General features: G+C 43.1%; 1 protein-coding gene across 12 annotated transcripts in view; it reads left to right on the top strand.

Moving 5' to 3' along the window:
- LOC147030460 (uncharacterized) overlaps positions 1–21,357 on the top strand; it is a 54,713-nt gene extending 33,356 nt beyond the window's left edge. For 9 of the 12 annotated variants that reach the window (XM_085874525.1, XM_085874524.1, XM_085874529.1 and 6 more), the window contains 6 exons: positions 1–107; positions 292–433; positions 17,349–18,109; positions 18,351–18,491; positions 18,649–19,006; positions 20,717–21,357. The exon at positions 1–107 is cut by the window's left edge and continues 36 nt beyond it. In XM_085874525.1, the coding sequence (XP_085730651.1) occupies positions 1–107; positions 292–433; positions 17,349–18,109; positions 18,351–18,491; positions 18,649–19,006; positions 20,717–20,850 (1,643 nt within the window). In that variant the 3' untranslated portion in view covers positions 20,851–21,357. The remainder of the gene's footprint in view (positions 108–291; positions 434–17,348; positions 18,110–18,350; positions 18,492–18,648; positions 19,007–20,716) is intronic. The other 3 variants (XM_085874526.1, XM_085874533.1, XM_085874528.1) reach the window with 3 other exon arrangements.
- The last annotated feature ends 528 nt before the right edge of the window (positions 21,358–21,885 follow it).

The following is a 21,885-nucleotide window of genomic DNA, read 5'->3' as shown; positions in this document are numbered from 1 at the left end:
ACCTCAAGATTGCAAAATATTTACTTGATGCTGGAGCTAAGGTCAACTGTCTCGGCTTCAACAAAATGACGCCGCTGCACGATGCTGTCATTCATGGACACACAAAGGCCAGTGGTGCAGCATGATACATGAGTTAAAATAGTAAAGCAGAATATTCTAAATATTCTAAAATGACAATACATTGCCTCGGGTTAAGGGAGACTTGCAGTAGCTCAGTCTCCAAATACAGGATGGAGATTGCCAAGCAAACAGGCAGAAAGATACTTTTCATGTTGGTGTCAATCATTGCAGGTGGTTAAGCTACTCCTGGATTATGGTGCAGATCCAAACATACAGAATGTGGAGAGAAATAACTGCTTGGATGTTGCAAAAGATCTTGAAGTCACACATCTTCTGCTTCCATACACAAGAAATGGAGCGAACAAAAACAAAGGTAATTGTGTGTGTGTGTATATATATATATATATTGTTGTGGTTACCAAATTCGCAAGCCACCATTCAGGTCCCTTAGGTGAGGTATCTCGGTAAGTACATGTGTAGTTAGGCCCAAACCCGTTGTCTAGTGGGAATACATGTCATTTATGCGTGCTGCGACTCTTCAGGATAGCCGTTTTTCTTTTACTATCTTTATTTTGGACCAACCGCCATTGTTACCACCACCAGTCACAACATCAACCACCAACCACAACGCCGCTTCACCACAACCGCCACGACCTTCACGTCACACCTCGCAACCGTCGCATCGCCACCGTTCTTGCGCCGCTTGTGGGTACCGGTGTTGGACTCGTGCAGGGCGCGCGCCGAACAGCGTGTACAAAATCACGGATTTTGTGCTTCAAAAACGGATCAAAAACGACACACGCCCACTTTTGTTCCGTCCAATCGGTGAGCGAGGGGCGATTTGGCCCCGCCCCCAGGGCGTTGGAGGGCGATCGATATATGCAAATTTATGGATCAAAAAGCATTCATGCCCACTTTTTCTCGGGCCAATGGGGAGCGAGGTGAAAGGTCGAAGGGAGGGGGTCAAAGATGAGAGAGCGAAGCCACGGGGCTTATATAAGCGACCGTGTTCGTCAGTCAGAAGAACAGAGAGTTAAGACTTCGCGGGCGGTGGAGTTGGCAAGAAGGAGCTGGTCGTCGTCGTGTGCGTTGGAGTCGGAGCGGAGGGGACGGAGCTGTGGAGAGGCGGCGAGGGCAGACGAGGGGGTGCTCGCGTCGTGCAGGGAGCTGCACCCCAGGGAGGCCGACAGCGCGACCTGGCCGAGGTGGAGACGCTCGTCGCGGGACTCAAGGCAGAGTAGGAATCCTCTATACCCCGAGCATCAGCAACCCCCTCCTGTTTCCCCCCGCGCTGAGATAGTGCGACCAAGGGGGCCCCTTTCCCACCCCCTACCAGACACTGCCCGCGAGGCCCGCGGAGTTGAGGCACCATCGCCGCTCCGCGTCTCATCACCAGACGGGTAGGCCCGACCCGGTCTCGGCCTCAGGCCCGCCTCATCCTTGAGGGTTCTCTGTTCTCTTTTCTTTTGTTTTTGGGAATGTGTGTTGTCGGCGCCGTCTGTGAAGTAAAATTGTATAAGTGTTGCCGTGTGCTCGCGTAATCGGTAGTAGATCTGCATTGTCGCATTTGCTTTTTGTGTAAATTGCATTGTGTTTTTCTTTTCTGTGTGCTTTTGGTGGAATTGTATATGTGCGCTTTCCGTTCATCGCGAATAAATGTGCTTTGTGTTGAACTGTTTCCCGCTTCGCTTCGTCATTTCTTTCATTGAATCCTCATCTTGCTTCACGTAAAGGGTTGGTAGTGGGCTGAATACGCCCGATAATTAATCGAACCGTCGAGGTCGACGAATAACACCGCTCGGTTATCCCGATAGTACGGAACGGGTCGCTTAAGTGGCCCATGTCCGAAGTCGACCTGCGGCGAGGTGCGATCACCCGGTCTACCCTCCGTGTGGGTACTTAGGTAGGTCGAATTTGGCGAGCAACCCTATCCCACGTGGGGGCTGATTGGCTCGATCGCGGTGAGACCGAAAGGTCCACCCGTGACTGGTTCCCGGCGTTAGTCCGAGAGGGTCACGACTGGATTGTCCGTCCGGTGGGCGACTTGCCGCGATTCGAGTTACGTGGCCGTCAGCACGCCGGCGGGCGCGAATCCGCAACAATATATATATATATATATATATATATATATATATATATATATATATATATATATATATATATATATATATATATATATATATATATATATATATATACATACACATAATTGACGCTCATGGAGGAGCGAGGTGACTGAGAGTAAAAATGAAACTGGGGCAATGGGGCTACATTTGCACACCACAATTAAGGGAATGAATGCCCAGTTAAAGAGGGGGAGAGAGGTGTGGAAGGAGATGGAGAATGACATGGCTGTGAAGGTTTACCTTTCTTTTAATTCATAATGTGAATACAATACATTTGAAAGCATGCAGACCGCATATGTATTTGTATAAATTGCTAAAGAAGGAATTTCTTTTTTCAGAGAAAAAATATTTAAGTTTCATTGTTGTAAAAAAAAACAAAAAAAATCAAGCCAAATGGGAGTTTTCACCATAAAATACCATATCAGGCCACCAAGGCAAGGTGATCTCGCTGGAGTATCTGCTCAAAGGCTTATTTATTTCACAGATGTACAGTATTGGTAATGAGTATAGAAACATGTGATACACATATAGAGAGTCACAAATTAATAATTGCATCTGGAGGGTGAACTATCGGAGCAACATATTATCTCAAAAATACAGAGTAAAAGTGAATAAGTTGTCCATTGCACCATTGGTATACAGAAAACGGTGTCTTGTTTTCTTGGTACCTTATAGTTTATAAATGTATGATCATGGAATATTGCTCTAAATGTCTTGCATAGCACCCTGCAATTCATCCAAGTTGTATGTTTACCATTTTGACTGCTTGGTTTCTGCTATTAAGGCTGTATAAGTATATATCACCTTAATGGTGTTCATATGTGGACATTGTACAGGATGAGGCGTGTGTGCTTTCTGTTGGTGTGCATGGTTTCTTCTTGTCCTCCATCTCTCCTTTCTTTCTTTATTAATCTGTTTACGGAGACGTGAATCTTGAAAATAGTTTTTTGTTGGGTTCACCTGGCTGTGCCTGTATGGGTTTGAGGTTAGAGGAGTATCAGACAAAACCTGAATCCTGTCGAGGTTCCTCCTGATGACTCCATCTTTATCTATTTGGGTTCCTCCTAATATGATCCAATGCTTTATTTGATCAGTTATTTGACTGTAGTCACCTCCACCACCGAGGTGGATGGAGGTTATGTTTTCAACCGTCTGTCTGTCTGTCTGTGAGCAGGATATCTCAAAAAGTTGTGGATGTATTCGGATGAAATTTGGTGGACAGGTTGGGTGTGCGACAACGCTGAAATGATGAGATTTTAGTGAAGATCTGGATCCTGATAATAGAATTTTAAAAGTGATTCTTTACCATTGAGTGATTGGGCTAAAACGATATATAGTATGATATTTCAAAAAGTTGTGCATGGATTTAGATGAAACTTGGTGGACAGGTCGGGTGTGTGACAATGAATAATTGCTTCGATGTTGGTGAAGATTCGGATTTGGATCCGGATCCGAGAACTTTTGAATTGATTCTTTACCATTGAGTGATCGGGTTAAAGCAATTATATAGCAATCTATTTTAAAAAGTTGTGCACGAGTTGTGACAAAACTATGTGGATGAATTGGGTAGGTGACAAGAACGAGCCGATTCTATTTTGGTACAGATCCAGATCCAGATCCGGCCCATCAGTGGGATCCAAAATGTAAACTGTTGAGCCTGCTGGAGGTATACATTCTAACAAGTGCCATTCTTTCGGCCTCCTTAAATGATCATTATATTGTTTCACCACATGCTGACATGCTGTCATGCATGGTATCATCGTCTTTCTCGAGGATAAATCCCTGCCTGAAGTTGCATTCCTGAGGGAATGGCATGATGGGTTAAAATCTTATTAGCAGCAATCAGATCACCATCAACTTGTTCTTCTTCCAACATGCTTCACTGCAGATATACATTGGTTTTGATCTCCACTGTTGACCAAAATTCCATTAAATATTGCTGAATAATTCAAACTTGGATTCATCAGTGAAGAGCACACTTTCCCAGATATGCTCATCTCACTGTGGTTCAACACCCATGTCACTGCTTTTATTGAGTCACCTCTTCTCAGCAGTAGTTTTACAGAAGTCACACATCCATTTTGATTATGGCTTGTAGCAAGGTATTATGTACACATTTAGGACACGGGGGACCAAAAAATGAAAGTCATTGTATGATTAAGTTTTGTATATCATTTGTTGGCCAACATCATGGGGATTCAGGATCTATTTGGGCAGAGCTTAATTCTTCCTCTTTCGATTGCTCTGACAGGGTCAAAGTTGGTTATCAATTATCTGTATCAAGGAACCACTCATATCATTCTAAAATTGGTCTGATGGCTTAGATATGTATTATACACTAATTGGAAACCACATATATGGAGAATGTTTGGTTTACCTGATATTTGATCTTGAGCAAAGAGGTCAAGGTCATATGAAATTAACAAATTGATCAGTGTTCATTCAGGTCATAGATATATATATGCACATAAACTTAACCATAGAAATACATGCTGTGATGAACCAAACTAACATCTTGGGATTAAAAGTGCAGATTTCTTAAAAACGTTACGTACTTCCAAACGACCTTTTATGTTCTGTATACTGAACACAAACTGGCCTTTGGTATTGATTTTTATATCATAGGGCCATCTTGGTAAACTTATTCTATGGTTATAAAATCAAGCTTATAGCTACCAGTAATTTTGTAGCAGCCTGGTAAATGCAATTTGTTACGTACTTCCTAACATTTTTGACCCAATCATGGAAGTGAACCTAAAACTGGTATGTAGTAATGATCCATGTTGAAACTTGCCATTTTAAATCATCACTTTATGCAGAAGTAAATTGCTATTTAAGATGTTCTATCAGATGCATTTCAAATTTCTGGAATAAGATTTTGTAAGCTTCACTATGACTGGGGGAAATTTTGCAAAATCTGAGATTTTACACATTTGAAGGTGCCAAGATATATGCATAAGGTCATACGAAATGTACTGTTTCGAGGAATTGTTCTATTCTTATGAAAAATGATATATATATATATATATATATATATATATATATATATATATATATATATATATATATATATATATATATATATATCAAACAAAAAATGCATTTTCAACCATTTTGGACAACATATACAATCATACATGTAACCCATTTCTAAAAAAATCAGCTATAAAAATGGAAAAAATAGCCTGTATTTGGATAAAAAAACATGCTTTGTAAGCAACTATATCCATAGGACCCATAGCAAAGTATACATTTTCTGAAAGCACAGAGACTTGGGCATGATATAACATTAACATTGTTTATCTTATTAAAACTGGGTTCAATTTCTAAGCTTTCTCCTCATTTAGGACCACAGTGTACACACTACCATGCTACAAGCCTTACTATGTTAATGGTCTGTTCTAGAGGTATTAAGTACACCTGGATTTACAACAGGAGGTTGGAGACAAGATCTTTACTCACCTCGAGAATGCTGGTGTGGACATAAATTGCTCTGGAATCTCTGGATTATTTTGTGTGGAATACTTAGTGTGAAACTTGTACAACAGATTACTTCAATGGCCCCAATTATTCCGACTTTGTAAATTATTTATACCTTTTTATGGTGTCGGCCAAGGAATGTTTATGACCTAAGTCTTTCATGAACCAACTGGTCAGACCTGACGATCAATTGAAGGTGCCAGGAATTTGTAATTTGGCCAGAGTGCAAACAAAAATTTACCAATTCTTCAAAGAAAAAAAAACTTGAGATATTTAATCAACTAATGCTCGCAGATGGGATAACTGATTTAATACCCTGCTTTACGCAACATAACTTTTGGAGAGTTTTGACTTTCTCCCTTGTCCATTGCTATTTTTAACTGTCAGTTTCCTACAGTCTTCAGTCTTTCATACAGCTCCATGGATCTCTGCCATAATTTTCTATCACCAGTCAAAACTTTGATTCATACAGGGTACTTCAGTCGTGGGAGCTATATTGCTGGAATTGCACTACGATGAGGTGAGATCAAAAAAGGTTTTCCCTGCATTTTTTCCCAAAGACAAAAATATGACTTCAATTGGAGTGCAAGTGGCATCAACAAACACCCACCACTGGCAAAAGTGTGATACTGGATGGAAACTGAGTTTCACTTCATGATGAAGGTGAAACTGTAACATTGGCTTGAACAGAGAAAACTACTAACATTTAATGCTTTCACTTCATGATTAAGGTGGAAAAAAAAATCGACTCTTCCATATTTTGGGGGCTGTCAGTTAAAAGCTAGATGTTGTGGTATTTGTTCGTAAGCATTTGTAAATGCCTGGAAATGAACGATTAAAATTTACATTTCCATGTTATAAGTTTCTTTTAGCATGGATGGGTTAATTGTAATATAAACTGCTTGATGGAATGAGCTAATTTTGACTGCAGCTGGCAGTATTGTATTGTAAACTGCCAAGTGAGATTCGTGAAGGTGCTGGAACATTCTCACACAAAACTTCCAGTATGGACTAGAATTTCATTTGCTGGAAGGCACGGGATTGTTTTGTGTTGCGATATAAACCTGCGAGAGGGAGGTGAAGAGAGACTGGTGATATGTGACGAGATGTGTGTTTTGATCGTCCCTGTGCTCAATTTAACTGTGAGTGAACGAGGTGCTGATGTCCAGAGCGGTTGTTAACACATGGAGCTCATTATAATCAGATTGATGAAAACTCATGAAGATTATGTCTCAGGAAAGAATTCCTTTGAGCTCTTCAAGGCCCTGTCACACCTTGACGATGTAGCCAGCGTATGCCTGACGTATGCAAAATTTGGCTAAAACACTGGCACACGTCGAATACGTTATGGGTAAGTTTGTATATGTTAAGAACAAGCTGGCATACGTCGTAGTACCCTGGCTTTTTTCGTAGTACGCTGGCATACGTCGTAGTACGCTGGCATACGTCGTAGTACGCTGGCATACGTCATAGTATGCCGAGGTGTTAGACAAATTTTCCATGCTTGAAATTTTTCGACGTATGCCAGCGTATGACTCACACGTTCCGCATACGCTTGGCCATAAGTTGTAGGCACATTACGCGATTGTTGACACATGTCGACACACGTTACTTGTAAGTTACTCATAAGTCGAAACACGTCGAGGTAATGTTTAGCGTCCCCGAAACTTATTTCTAACCTATGAGTAACATGCTGTAGGCACATTACGCGATCGTTGACACACGTTACTTGTACATTACTCATAAGTCGAAACACGTCAAGGTAATGGTTAGCGTCAGTGTTCCAGACTCCCTGTTTTTTTTTTTTTTCCTTCTTCTTCGGTATGACGGTGATGTTGACACTTCGATTTCTAGTGCGGTTATGATATAATATAATTAATAGGCTTCCGCTCAACGATTTAAATCATAACGGCACCAGAAATCGAAGTGTCAACATCACCGTCATACTGAAGAAAAAAAAATCAGGGAGTCTGGAACACTGACGCTAACCATTACGTCGACGTGTTTCGACTTATGAATAACGTACAAGTAACGTGTGTTGACGTGTGTCAACGATCGCGTAACGTGCCTACAACTTATGCCAGCGTATGTGGAACGTGTGTCATACGCCGAGTACATCGAGAAATTTTCAACACGCTTAAAATTTCTCAACGTACTCGGCATATGATGAAGTATGCCAGCATACTACAATGTCTGCCAGCGTACTACGACGTATGCCAGCATGCTCTTAACGTATACAAAACTTACCCATAACGTATTCGACGTGTGACAGCTTGGTTCGGCAAATTTTTCATACGTCGGCATACGCTGGCTTAAACGTCAAGGTGTGACAGCCGCTTCACACTTCGATGTCTAGTGCGGTTATGATTTGAATCGTCGAGCCGCAGCCTATGAATAGCCTACGCCACGTGACCGTCGGCGATACGCTGCCGCGCTATGCATAAGTTAGATTATCGTTGGGTATAGGTTGTGAACGCCGACAACACGCTCAGCATTCGTTTGTACAAGTTATCTATATGTGATTGAAACGTTCTGTGTACATAACTAATACGTTATGCATACGTCCAACACGCTATTATATGCCCAAAACTTAAAAAAAAACATCAATAGTTCAGCGTACGCCAGCGTTTTTACATACATTTTGATACCTTGCCATACGCTGGCTAAAACGTCAAGGGGTGACAGGGCCCTCAATCATCCTGGACGGGCCAGTGTACGAGAGAGAACACCACGACAAGACTCAATCATTCAACAGCCCTGTTGGACGAGGTGAACATGCATGAGTTGTGCTGGCAAGACTGGGACACTGGGCGGTGGAAACAACTGAACACATGACTGACAAGGTCTACTCCTGCAAGCTGATTGATAGTACATTGCGTCACTATCCAGTTGCAGAGATCCACGTAGATACACCATACTACATAGGAGAGGTGGAAGTCATGTGCATGGAGGACCTCATTTGTGATCTTGTGATCGGTAATATACGGGAAGCATGAAAGAGCAAGGATCCAGATACAAAATGGATCCCACAACTGGCACAAGCAGCAATGACCAGGGCACAGACCAAGTGCAACAAGGACAACATCAACCCATTGAATGTGTCACAATCTGACATTCCGAAGGCGACTGTGCAAGAGCTCGAGCAAGCTCAGAAGAAAGATGTCTCGCTTCAAAGGTTGTAGAAGGAGGTGCAGGATATTAGAGATCATCAGACGTGAGACAAGGACAAGTACTGGCTCGAAGTCCACAAAGGTTTCTTACACCATACCTACACAACTGACATGACCGAGGTGAAGCAAGTCATTGTTCCGACCAAGTATCGGGAGGCCGTGATGAAATCGACACACAAATCAATTGTTCAAGGTCAACTTGGAGTGAAGAAGAGAACTGACAGAATAACGAGTAACTTCCATTGGTCAGGGTTAACCAGTGATGTCAGCAGATTCTGAATGTCCTGCGACATCTGCCAGAGTACCATCCCCAAAGGAAGAGTTTCCAAGATACCATTGGGAACCATGCCGTTGATAGAGGATCCCTTTCGCAGAGTGGCCGTAGACCTGATTGGACCATTGTCCCCAGCCTTTGATGAGAGCAACTGGTAAATTTTGACCATTGTGGATTATGCCACTCGATATCCTGAAGCAATTATGGTCTCCAATATTGAGACAGAGAGGGCCATGGAAGCACTGCTGGAAGCCTTCCCCCGAGTAGGACTCCCACAAGAGGTACTGAGCAACCGAGGTACTCAATTTACATCGGACCTGATGAAGGAGGTGTGTCGACTCATTGCGATGAGCAACTCTTCATGACACCATATAACTTCAGGTGCAATGGACTTTGTGAACGGGTCAACGGAGTTCTGAAGCGCATGCTGGGGAAGATGTGTCAAGAGTGACAATGTGATTGGGGCAGCTGCCTACAGGCGGTGCTGTTCACTTACAGAGAGGTGCCTCAAGCAAGTACTGGGTTCTCACCATTTGAGCTACTCTACGGACAAACTGTAAGAGTGCCCATGCAGTTGTTGAAGCAACTGTGGACTGGAGAGAACTTGGCAGAGGTTCATAATACCTACCAATATGTCTTTGACTTGCGTAATCGACTGGAGGACAATTGCCGACTGGCGCGAGAGAGTCTACACACAGCACAAAGCAACCAGAAGCATTGCTATGATAACAACACCAGAGACAGGAAGTTCATTGTTGGAGACAGAGTTTTATTGCTGCTGCCAACGAAGCACAAGTTGACGCTCCAATGGCAAGGACCACATGAAGTCCAGGAAGTAGTCAACCAGATGGACGACAAGATCTGTGTCAAAGGCGAGACCAAAGGCTAACCTTTTGAAGTTGTATCATGAGAGAGCAGGCAAAGCAGCTGATACATTACAGCCAAATGTGGCTACTATGGCGGTCATCGACCCAGAGCTGGATGGTGATGAAGAATGTGTCTTGGCGAATGAAGACTTGCTGGAATTGAGACCCAGGGCCAACTGAGAGACACATGAGGATGTCAACATCAGCAAGGATCTGTCAGCAAGGCAGTGGGTAAGGGTCAGGTGCAGATGAAGGAGGAGAAACTCACTTGCATCAAACGTCCCAGTACCAATGACCAAAAGACAGGCTAGGTCATTCCTGGGCTTGGTCGGGTACTATAGGAGGTTCATATGGAACTATGCAGATGAAGTTGTGCCCCTTACTGATCTCTCCAAAAAGGATCAACCCAATCACATTCTGTGGGAGGCACCCCAACAGAGGGCATTTGAAAGGATCAAGAACCTTCTCTGCAACGCCCCTGCACTACGGATGCCAGACTTCGCCAGACCATTCATCGTGCAAGCGGATGCATCTGATGTCAGAACCGGAGCAGTGTTGTTGCAGGAGTATGAGGATGGAGTCTTTCCTGTCATGTATGCCAGCAAGAAACTTATGCCCCGGGAAAGAAATTGCTCGGTGATAGAACGTGAATATCTTGCTGTTGTGCTTGCTGTTAAGAAATTCCAGAACTACATCTACGGAAGAGTGTTCATCATACAGACTGGTCAACAGCCCCGTCGTACATACAGAAGTGTAAGATTGACAGTGCAAGGATAATGTGGTGGGCTTTGTTCTTACACAACTATCAGTTCTGTATTCAAGCCATTAAGGGATCAGAGATTGTGGGAGCTGATTGTATGAGTGGACTGTGATTGTTACCTTCGCATTCTGCGAAAGGTTATGTTTTGGTCGGCGTGTATTTATTTATTTGTAATCTTGTGATTCGTATAACTCAAAAAGTATTAAACCGAATTGCATGAAATTTGGTGGGATGATTGGTTATTAGCCAGGAACCATTCAATTAGATTTTGGGATCGTTCGGGTCAAAGGTCAAGGTCACGAAAAGGTCAAAATCGTCTTACGATAACACGGTCAATTTATATTCAATTTGCATGCAACTAACGCCAAAATGTTCAGAATTCAACGCCTCATCTTGTGATATGCAATATGACACAATGACGCCCATACTCTTGTTACCGGTTAGGGGTCAAAGGTCAGGGGGGTCACGACCTTGAAAAATATGCGGTTTTTGTCATAACGCGGTCAATTCTTGTCCGCTTTACATGAATCCAGCACCAAAATGTTCAGAATTTAATGCCCAATCTTGTGACACAATGACGTCATAACACATGTCACCGGTTGGGGTAAATGTCGGGGGAGGGGGGGTCACGCCCTTGAAAAAGATGCGGTTTTCGGCATAACTCAGTCAATTCTTATTCGATTTGCATGAAACCAGCATCAAACGAGATTACCTTCTCTTGTTGAAATGTTGTATTCACCGAGCTTGCGAGTGAAGACTCGCCAAAACGACGTGAGTTGATTGTTGTTTAGTCCGTAGCCCCCGAAAGTCGGGGGGGGTCATGACATTATAGATATGTGGTTTGTGTCATAAGACCATTCATATGAAACCAGTTCCCCACACTCATACCAAGAACAAAAAAAGTAGTGGCGGCGAAGGTATGCGCTCTATGAGTGTCCGTTCTAGTTTCTTTTTGGTTTGTTTTGCACCCTCTAATTTTAACTGACTGTTGTAAAAAAAACAACATGTATTTGCAATAATATTTTTCTAAAGGTGGGGCTTAGTTGTCAGTTAAAAGCTAGATGTTGTGGTATTTGTTCGTAAGCATTAGTAAATGCCTGTAAATGAACTATTAAAAATTACGGTTATATGTTACAAGTTTCCTTTAGCATGGATCGGTAAATTGTAATATAAACTGCTTGATGTAATGAGCTAATTTTGAATTAGATGGCAGTATTGTATTGTAAACTACCTGATGGGATTTGTGAAGGTGCTAGAACTTTCTCAGATGAAACTTCCAATATGGACTTTAATCGCATTTGCTGGAAGGCACAGGATTGTTCTGTGATACTATATAAACCCGCGAGCGGGAGGTGTAGAGAGATGGGTGATATGTGACGAGACGTGTTTTGATCGTCCCCGTGCTCAATTTAACACTGATTAGTGATGGAGGTGTTAATATCCAGATTATTAACGCATGGAACCTATTATGATCAGGTTGATTAAAACTCATTAACATTGTGTATTGGGAAAGAATTCCTTTGAGCTCTTCACTCATCCTGGATGGGCCAGCATACGAGCAAGAACACCATGCCAAGACTCTAATTCAACAATCCTGGTGGATGAGATGAACACGTATTAGTTGTGCTGGCAGGACTGGGACACTGGGTGGTGGAAACAACTAAATACGGGAATCGGAGTTGTACATTGTATGTAATGGTGAACTTCCACATTTGACTTTTTCTTTATTTGAAATACAAGTTTCAAAAACGTTAAGCTGTTGATGTGATCACTGTAACATCACTCGGAAGTCACCGACCCCGACTGACAAAGATTCATTTGATTGGTAGCTGACCTGTACGTTCATTCATAACCTTGGATTGCAGTCGTTTGAGAACTTGCTGGGTTCGGCACCACAAATAACATACATACATTAAAGGGAAGGAAACCCAAGGTGTGTGTCACCCCTGATAGGGGCATAATATCAACATCTACTTTTATGAGCTTTGTTTTGATGACAGAATATCACAATGCAAACTGTAGTGTCGTGGTAGGGGCGCTTATAAGGCGGACACGAGCGGAGGAACAGTCGAGCCCGGCTGTGGTGTACAAGCGCGAGCGCGGGCGTACTTTGCCCGCGGCTCTCCTTTATTACGTACTCAACACGCTCACGAGCCGGGGCACTACGGCACCCACTACAACGCCTCAGGCGGCGCGCACTCCTTATATCCCCGGCAGACACGATGATCATGCCGACCACTCCCCCACCATCATGTCCTGCCCCGCAGGCTATACCACACTCCTCCCTCCTAAAACCATGATTATTAAATGATCACCATCATAATAAGCATAAGTAGCACGAAATACCATGGTATAAAGCAGACAAGGTACAAAAAAAAAAGCAGCATAGTATAAAAGCACACCACATCATATAATGTGTCGATGCGAGCGAGTGGAGCTGCAACGGCCAGGTTCCGAAGATTGAGCCACACCATTAACCCACAAAACCTCGACCGCGTTACCGATATGAAGCAGCAAGGCGAGAAGCGCAGCAGCACTACGCAGCGAAAATGCCCCCAGGCGGCTCATGCTTACATGGCCTTTGGCGAGGTCGCAGCGACCTCCCGAGCAAACCTCCCCCGGCACCATCAAACGCCTCCGGCCCACAAGGCGGCACATCTTCCCCAGCCAGACCTGAAACAGATAAACCTTTCGAGGCCGGACCCCCGCTGTCTGGAACCCGTGGCGCCACCGCCAGACCCGATGACCTTGGTGGGGGCGCTGAACAGCGCCCTTGGCTGGATGCAACAAACACTCCACAACAACCCACGCACCACAATCAGTTGAGATTCCACCGCATGTCCAAAACGGCCTTGAGCGAACACAGAGAGCTGCGCCCCAGGCGCCAGGCACGTCTGACCTTGCCGAAACCAGAGGTGGGGGTAACGCTGACCAGCGCACCAGCCCCGGCTCCGAGTCGATCTCCGAGACCCACACGACAGTTAGACGGTAGCAACTCCATTCAAACCACACTTCAACCATAGGCTCGTCATAAATCAATAGGAACATCATTGGAACCATTGCAAACTCATTTTTCCGTACAGCGCGTTCTTTCAGCAAAATCCCTGCACATGACAAAGCAACTACCCGTGGCCTGGGGCAACTGTAGGCCAATAAAACCTCTATTTGCCACCACCGCTCCCAAAGCCTTCACATCACATTGACCATAATGCAAATCCCATCGAATGATCTCAGCCAAACCTATTCTCACACATGAACTGTTGGCATTTATTTCAACAACGTTAAACCGCATCACTCGAGCAATGAAAAACCAATATGCAATGAACAGCAACCCATAACCCACATCACGAGTCCGTCTCTTGGTTGTCGACTCGATGTTGCGACCCGTGACTTCCTTGAACGTGACGGCCCCGCCGCAACTCGCCGTCGAAGCTGCCCGAACAACACAGGCGCGCATTGCCTCATGAACGCCGCCGAAGCGCGAGAACTCATCGCGAGAGCTGGCACGGCTCCCGCTGCTTCCGCACCGCACATCACATCACCGTTGCAGGCAGCCACGAACGGCCACTCCCGCTGCATCGATGCGGCCCCCGCCGCCAGAACCTCGCCCTCGGAAAATGAAGAAAGCATCGAAGGGAGCACCGGCACACCTGGAGGTACGAACTGGAGATCCAGCTCGAGGCGCGTCAACCAGTCCCGACCCAAAAGGGCGGGCCCCTCCCCTCGCACCACGAACCTCGGAAGCGCAACCCGCTGGCCCCGCTGGGCAATCACGCCGTGCGCCCCGCCAACCGCCGGCAGCGCTTCACCGGCATACGTGTGCGATGCGAGGGCAGCATGAGTGGACTCAACTCGACACCCGATCAGTGCCCCGATCACTTCGACCCTCACTGGCATCGGTCCTGTCACCGTTGGACCAACTGAAACCAGGCTCAACATGGGTAGCAGCATCAGTGCCCCGGTCATCTCAACCTCCCCTGCCACTGATCTTGTCACAGTGCTCAGACCGCCATCCGAGTGATCGTATTGCAAAAGCCGTCCACGACCCGCACCGCAGACCGTGCGCGCGGCCGTGCGCGCCTGGCACATCGCGATGACCTCCGGACCATCTGCTGCGCACCGACCATCGAGACCCCGGACATTCTTCAGAGCTTGCGCGACGTCCAACGCCGCGTTCGAGCCGAACTGCGTGTCCTCGTTCTTTAGCCGTCGCCTTGCAGAAATCATTCCCCCGACTTGTCGTGCCTCAATAAAACGAACACTGAGCGCGGCCGTTGCCCACTCGACGTGGCCGAAGTCGACTCCGATGAAGGCGGGCACGCGTCCATGCGCCGTGCCCCGACTTCCTGTCATGCCTGAGCTGGCCGCGCTGGCGAGTGGTTGGCATGATCATCGTGTCTGCCGGGGATATAAGGAGTGCGCGCCGCCTGAGGCATTGTAGTGGGTGCCGTAGTGTCGTGGTAGGGGCGCTTATAAGGCGGACACGAGCGGAGGAACAGTCGAGCCCGGCTGTGGTGTACAAGCGCGAGCGCGGGCGTACTTTGCCCGCGGCTCTCCTTTATTACGTACTCAACACGCTCACGAGCCGGGGCACTACGGCACCCACTACAACGCCTCAGGTGGCGCGCACTCCTTATATCCCCGGCAGACACGATGATCATGCCGACCACTCCCCCACCATCATGCCCTGCCCCGCAGGCCCGCAGGCTATACCACACAAACCATCAACAAATAACTATACTGGTCCGTTTCATTTGCATATGATAATGACGTCATGTGGATGCATGTGCTCTTCTTCAATTGAGCATCACCCAAATGCAGGAAATACGTTTTGTATTGCAGAACAACAACAAAAAAATACAATGTGCCTTTCAAAGCATTCTTCAACAAAAGCATTCTACCTGACCACAGACAACACTGACTTGGCTGTCTAATTTGAACTTGGACCCATGAGCCACTATTTGCCATGCAAAAAATAAAAATAATTCCAAGCATTATCTCTTACACAGTACACTGCAAAAAGCCTAGCAGATGAACATGAGCGAGACCTCATCTGAAACGTAAAGGAATAGAGGCCATAGCCAGCACCTTTGATGATGAGAAAGGAAAATGTCCACAGTATTGCTCTACTGAGGAAACATCATGCAACAAAAGATGTGCTCCACAATGCTGGCACTACTCCAAAGCGCTAGTTACCTCTGCAGCCGAAGGTGGATGGAGGTTATGTTTTCACACCGCTCTGTCTGTGAACAGGATATCTCAAAACGCTGCGGACAGATTTGGACGAAACTTGGTGGAGAGGGTGTGTGTGTGGCAAAGACGAAATGATTCGATTTTGGTAAAGATCTGGATCGGGATATTAGAATTTTTAAAGTGATTCTTCACCATTGAGAGATTAGAGCCAAACACGATATATAGCACGATAGCTAAAAAAATTAAGGACGGATTCAGACGAAACTTGGTGGACAGGTTGGGTGTGTGACAAGGAAGAATTGATTCAATTTTGTTGAGGATCCGAATCCGATAATTTTTTAAGTGATTTCTTTTTTTACTATATGAGTGATTGGTAGAGCTAAAACCGATGTATAACAGGATATCTCAAAACGTTATGGACGGATTCGGATAAAACTTGGTGGACAGATTGGGAGGTTGAGAAGGACGAATCAATTTCGGTGAAGATCTGAATCCGGATGCGAGAATTTTTTTAATTTACAAGTGATTCTTCACCATTGAGAGATGGAACCAAAAACGATACATTGCATTATATTTTTAAAAAGTCTTGGACGAGTTATGATAAAATTTGGTGGATGAGTTGGTTAGGTGACAACAACAAGTTGATTTGATTTTGATTCAGGTCCGGATCCAGATTCGGCCATCATTGGGATACAAAATGTAAACTGTTCAGCCTGGTGGAGGTATGCACTCTACCAAACACCATTCTAGTTTTCCAAGCGATTCTTCACCATTGAGAAATGAGACTGAAAACAATATATAGCACAATATTTCAAAAAGTTATGGACAGATTCGGACAAAATCTGGTGGACAGGTTTGGTGAGTATATATATTGACCACAAGACACACCACTGACCACAGCACCAATGATTGCGTCACAATCATTTGGTTTGGTGAGTGACAAGGATTAATTGGTTAGATTTTGGTGATGATCTGGATCCGAGAATTTTTTTTTTGTGATTCTTCACCATTGAGATATGGGGCCAAAAACAATACATAGCATGATATTTCAAAAAGTTGTGGACGGATTACAATAAAACTTGGTGGATGAGTTGATTTGTGAGGTGGCAATTACAAGCTGATTCGATTTTTGTTCAGGTTTCGATGAATATTTGGCCTATCAGTGGGATACAAAATATCCCTCTAGTGGGATACACTCTACCGAGTGCCATTCTGGTTTTATGTAGATTTGAATCTATCAGTTATTGGATTATGGTAAAGCCAACTCGTGGATACCTATCCAGCTCCCATTCTACATAATTAATTTACAGTTATTTGTGTGTGATGTTTGATTTTTACTTCTGCTGCATAATTGTGATGATTTCCACTGGAAAAATTGGACATTGCATTGTGTTGATAAATATTGTTCTTGTTTTTCAGATACTTCAACCAATTCCAAATCTGAAGTTATACAGAGAGAAAAGGTTAATGATTGTGCAAATAATTCAACATCCAAACCTTCTACAGATAATTACAAGCAACCTTCAGCTTGGTCAAAAACTAAAGTCAACTGTATTGAACTACCATTCATGTTTCACCCACATATTGACAATACAAACTCGAATAGTTCCAGCAACCTTCCTGCAGAACCAATCAAACAGACAGGAACAGAGGTTCTTGCATCTTATTTCAATTCAGTTGGTGCTGGCTCTGTTGGCCCTGTTCCAAGCCAGAGTTCTGAAATTGAAAAACAAACGTTTACAACTGCAGAAGAAAGAGCTGACACAACAGTTGGACCTAAAAACTATCAAGATGCACCAACGATTGCGTCACAATCAATTGAGGCACCACCTGGAAATGTATCTGCGCTCCCAAGTCATATTGGACTTGTTCCAAGCCAGAGTTCTGAAAATGAAAAACAAATGTTGACAAATGTAGGAATAAGAGCCGACACAACAGTTGGACATAAAAGCTATCAAGACACACCACTGACCACAGCACCAATGATTGCGTCACAATCATTTGAGGCACCACCTGGAAATGGATCTGCTCTCCAAAATCCTACTATTAAAACCACAAAGATGTCTGTTTTGCACAAACGCACCAAGAAACAGAAATACTCCAAGCAATGCATTTTGCGAAAGCTCATTATTGAGGGAAAAATACAACCAGGAAACAACGTACTCTGCTTTTCGATTAAAGTAAGTTTACTTTCTACACAAAGTAATGACTAGTTTTTTTTGTAATCTTGAAAATGTGTCTGGAATCATGAGTACAAATTATTTCCTGATTGTGTGAAAAGATCAATCAAAGGCTATCAAGATATTCTGTGTTACTATGCATTCAAGTTGTTCAACATATAAATGGCAGATGACTGCTCAATATTTGTTTGATATTATATTTCCATGCAGCTCATTGTCATTACTTTATCAACCTTGGCAGGGTGTGAATCACAACAGTAACTTGCTGCCAAGTGGCTTCATAAGTACTTCAAGTGGAATTTCCTTTCCCACTCTGTCAAAATGGATTGCTTGGATTAAAGGAGTAAATTGGTTGATGCAGGAGACAACAGCTTTGAAAAGGGTAGGCTGGAGTTGAACATTAGTTGGTTTAAACAGCAAGCAGGATAGTAAAACCTGTATTTTGTGATCACCTGTCTAATTTGGCAACTTTCTTAGGAAAAGCAAATGTAATTATTGAAGTTTTGGTATTTCATCCAGTGTTATTATTATTTTGACAGGTTTTTTGTAATGGAAAAAGACTCTATGACATTACACGAGGGTCGATGAAAAAAGGGAGAAAAAGATTTGCCTGTGTCTCGTCAGTGAAGAATGTAAACTCTACCATGGGAACACCTTCACAAATGACTACATCAATGGCCAACGTTGCTTCAACATTGACATTAGTTTCTTGCTCTGTCACTCCAATCACTGTTACAGCTCCTTTAACCTCACGAGGTCATGTTTCCCCTGCGATCTCTGCTCAACAGAATTTTGACTTTAGTAAAAAGTTCATCACAAGTTCCCATGCTGCCAATACCAGTGGAACTGTGGCATTTACACCAGAAGCCAGTGGTGGACATAATCTGAATTTAAGTAGTAAGTCATTTGTCATCTTCTGCTTCCTTTCTGTGCCTCTGGTGACGAAGTCGCAGGCGGCATTATGTTTTTCGGTTGTCCATCCGTACATACATCCATCCATGATAATTTTCTCTTTTCTCTGCAACCACTTCTCTCTTTGAAACAAAATTTTCAACATAGGTGCAACTACTCATCTAGAATGTGTGGCAGCAATGTTGGGCAAAAGGAAAAACTTTGGACCTTGGTCCCATGGTCTGGCAGCCATATTGGATTGAATTAAAATCTTTAAAAATATATATATTTCTCTTGAACCACTTCATCAATCAAAGTGAAACATCAAAGTTATGATCAAGTAGTCATGGGGAATATGCATTTTTAATTTCAACCTGATCGGATACATTGTCTGACAGCCAGAATTATTTAATACTTTGAATCTGGGTTCAGGGATTTAAATCAAACTTTGTGCAAGTATGTATAATGATGTAATAATGTGGGCGGAGGCATATTTGACGACATCGCAACGTCGAAGAGTGCCATTCTAGTTCTTCTTGTGGAACAATTTTTATTGACATCGTAATCTAAAGGAAATTATGCTTCAGTCTTTTTAACTTCGGTAATCTGTGAAACAATGATCTTTTTCATGAGTTCTCGGCTTAAAACAATTTATTCACAACAATGGAGTTTTTAACCTTCACTTCTTCATTTAATTTAATCAGAGAGTGTGCTGGCACTCCATGTAGGCACGGTGCAGGAAAAAAATGTCGGTCCCACCCGCTATATACAAAACTGAACTAGGAGTAGTATCTTCTCTACAAAGTTGCTGAGGCTACATATGAGAGCCTACCTGGTTTGGTCAGCTGATTGTCTCGGCAGGGATCACTTTTCAGTACTCCAGACCATGGCAAAGCAAAAAATATCTCTGCTCAACAAAAACCAAGATTGGTCAAAACTGGCAAATCTCGTTTTTCAATGTAAAACAGCTTAATTTATGCCCACTGTTTCTATATGGTTATTACATAGAGTTCACGTGAATATATGCAAGAAGAAGCAATTTAGCACATCATGCACGTGTAATATCCACATCTTATTCATCATTTACTTACTACCTCGTGAACTGCATATTGCTTACATTATTTAGTGAACACACTTAACCATCTACCAGTATATACTAATTATTTACAACTTTCCCCTTCATATTTTCAGCAGCCCCAGCTTGTTCACAATTGGCTGAAACAGGACGTCACATATGTTTCACAACCAATTTAGGACAATGATCATTTATACAATCACTCACCCTCTATTTAATATTTTGGAAATGCCATAGTATCAGCACAAATGTCTACTCTGATGAAATATACCAGCATATCTCATTAGTTCATATTGTAAATTGCACAAGCAGATTCTCACCCTACTCATTGATGCAGCGCCCCCATCTTTTCAAAAGATACAACAGTGTTTTGTGTTTTAAGAAAGTGCAAAAAGATGTAACAGCCAAAGTACAAGAATTGAAGTTTGGAATCAATTCCAGGTCTCGATGACACAATCATTGAGTGTGTTAGGCCATTAAACAATCATTAAAACAAATTCTGATATGGTACCTTTAAATTTGGGAAGTTTGACTTTAACTTAAAATGGATCAATCTCATGCTCAACCTCACATTTAGAATGATATTCTAATTGCTTTGTTCATGTACATGATTTTTTTCTTGCTCTGTCATTCTATGCCAGATTATGAAGCTACAAGAAAATGTTACACGATGACCATCGAGATGCCCACCAAGTTTCTCCGTGTGAAGAACGAGGAGGTGTTTCCATCACATTTGCTGCCACTGATTTGGAAGGATATCGATTCGTATGTATGATGTCAGGAGACTTAAAAGGTCACCAAAAAATTGGGGTTAGCTTATTTTTGTTTTCTATTAATAAAGTATGCACCTGTTTTCATTTTTACATTTGTACTTCAATGTTCTCACTTTTTATAAAATCAGCTACTTGGGGTCATCAAAATAATAATTATCATGAACCCATGTTGATTTCTGAAGCTCAACTGACTATGTTAAAAGCCCCTAACTTAATTCCTTTTTTTCTGTAATTTTGAATAACCGTTTGATTTGCTGTTTTTCAATTTGCCTGTAATGGTGAAACAAAGTATGTCAATAACCTTGTCTTATTGATTCTTCTTTACAGATTATGATTGCTTCTTGAATATTACATTGTTTTAATTGAAATAATTACATTTCATGATAATAACAAATCTTTGTCATTATAATACTGATATCTTAGAAAGTAGGAGCACTGCAAGACAAGCATGCACCACATGCAGTGCCGACAGCAGTCATCTTACTAAAATATGCAATTAAATGTGGTGTCTGTCTGTCTGTCTGTCTGTCTTTTTTTGTCCGCATTACATTCGGTTGTTACTTATTCAATCGCAACCAAACTTTACAGGGGGACTAAGGGTCACACGACGGAGGTTGTCACGATTTAACTTCTCCCCAACCCCAAGGGGAGGGGGAGGGGGGGTTGTGCCTTGCATAAACTCCATGTTGAGGTGTATAACAGGTTATCATGGCTTTCATGGGGCACACCTTCCGGATGTAAAAATTATTATAACCACAAATGTTTCAGTCAATTCTGTTCAACGTACAATTACATTGTTAAACAGTTGCTATTAAACTAGTAGAAGTTTCAAGGAAACTCGACGTGATTAAGGCATTCTATACTTATCGCATCTCCCTCAGAAGAACAGATCAGAGCCGTCTTGACTTGCTAGGCCTCTAGGTAAGCGGCAACGATCTTTAGCTAACAAAGCTGCTTACATAATTGTTCTTTACACATGAATGATGGAGGTTGTAGTGATTTAACTTGCCCCCCTCCTCAAGTGGGTGTTCCACCTT

Source organism: Eptatretus burgeri, chromosome 3, assembly GCF_056783735.1.
Source record: "Eptatretus burgeri isolate ZD-2024b chromosome 3, Ebu_testis_v1, whole genome shotgun sequence".
In the NCBI taxonomy this organism is placed as follows: Eukaryota; Metazoa; Chordata; class Myxini; order Myxiniformes; family Myxinidae; genus Eptatretus; species Eptatretus burgeri.
The sequence above is the reverse complement of the archived record's forward strand: the minus strand, read 5'-3'. Positions and strand labels throughout refer to the sequence as shown.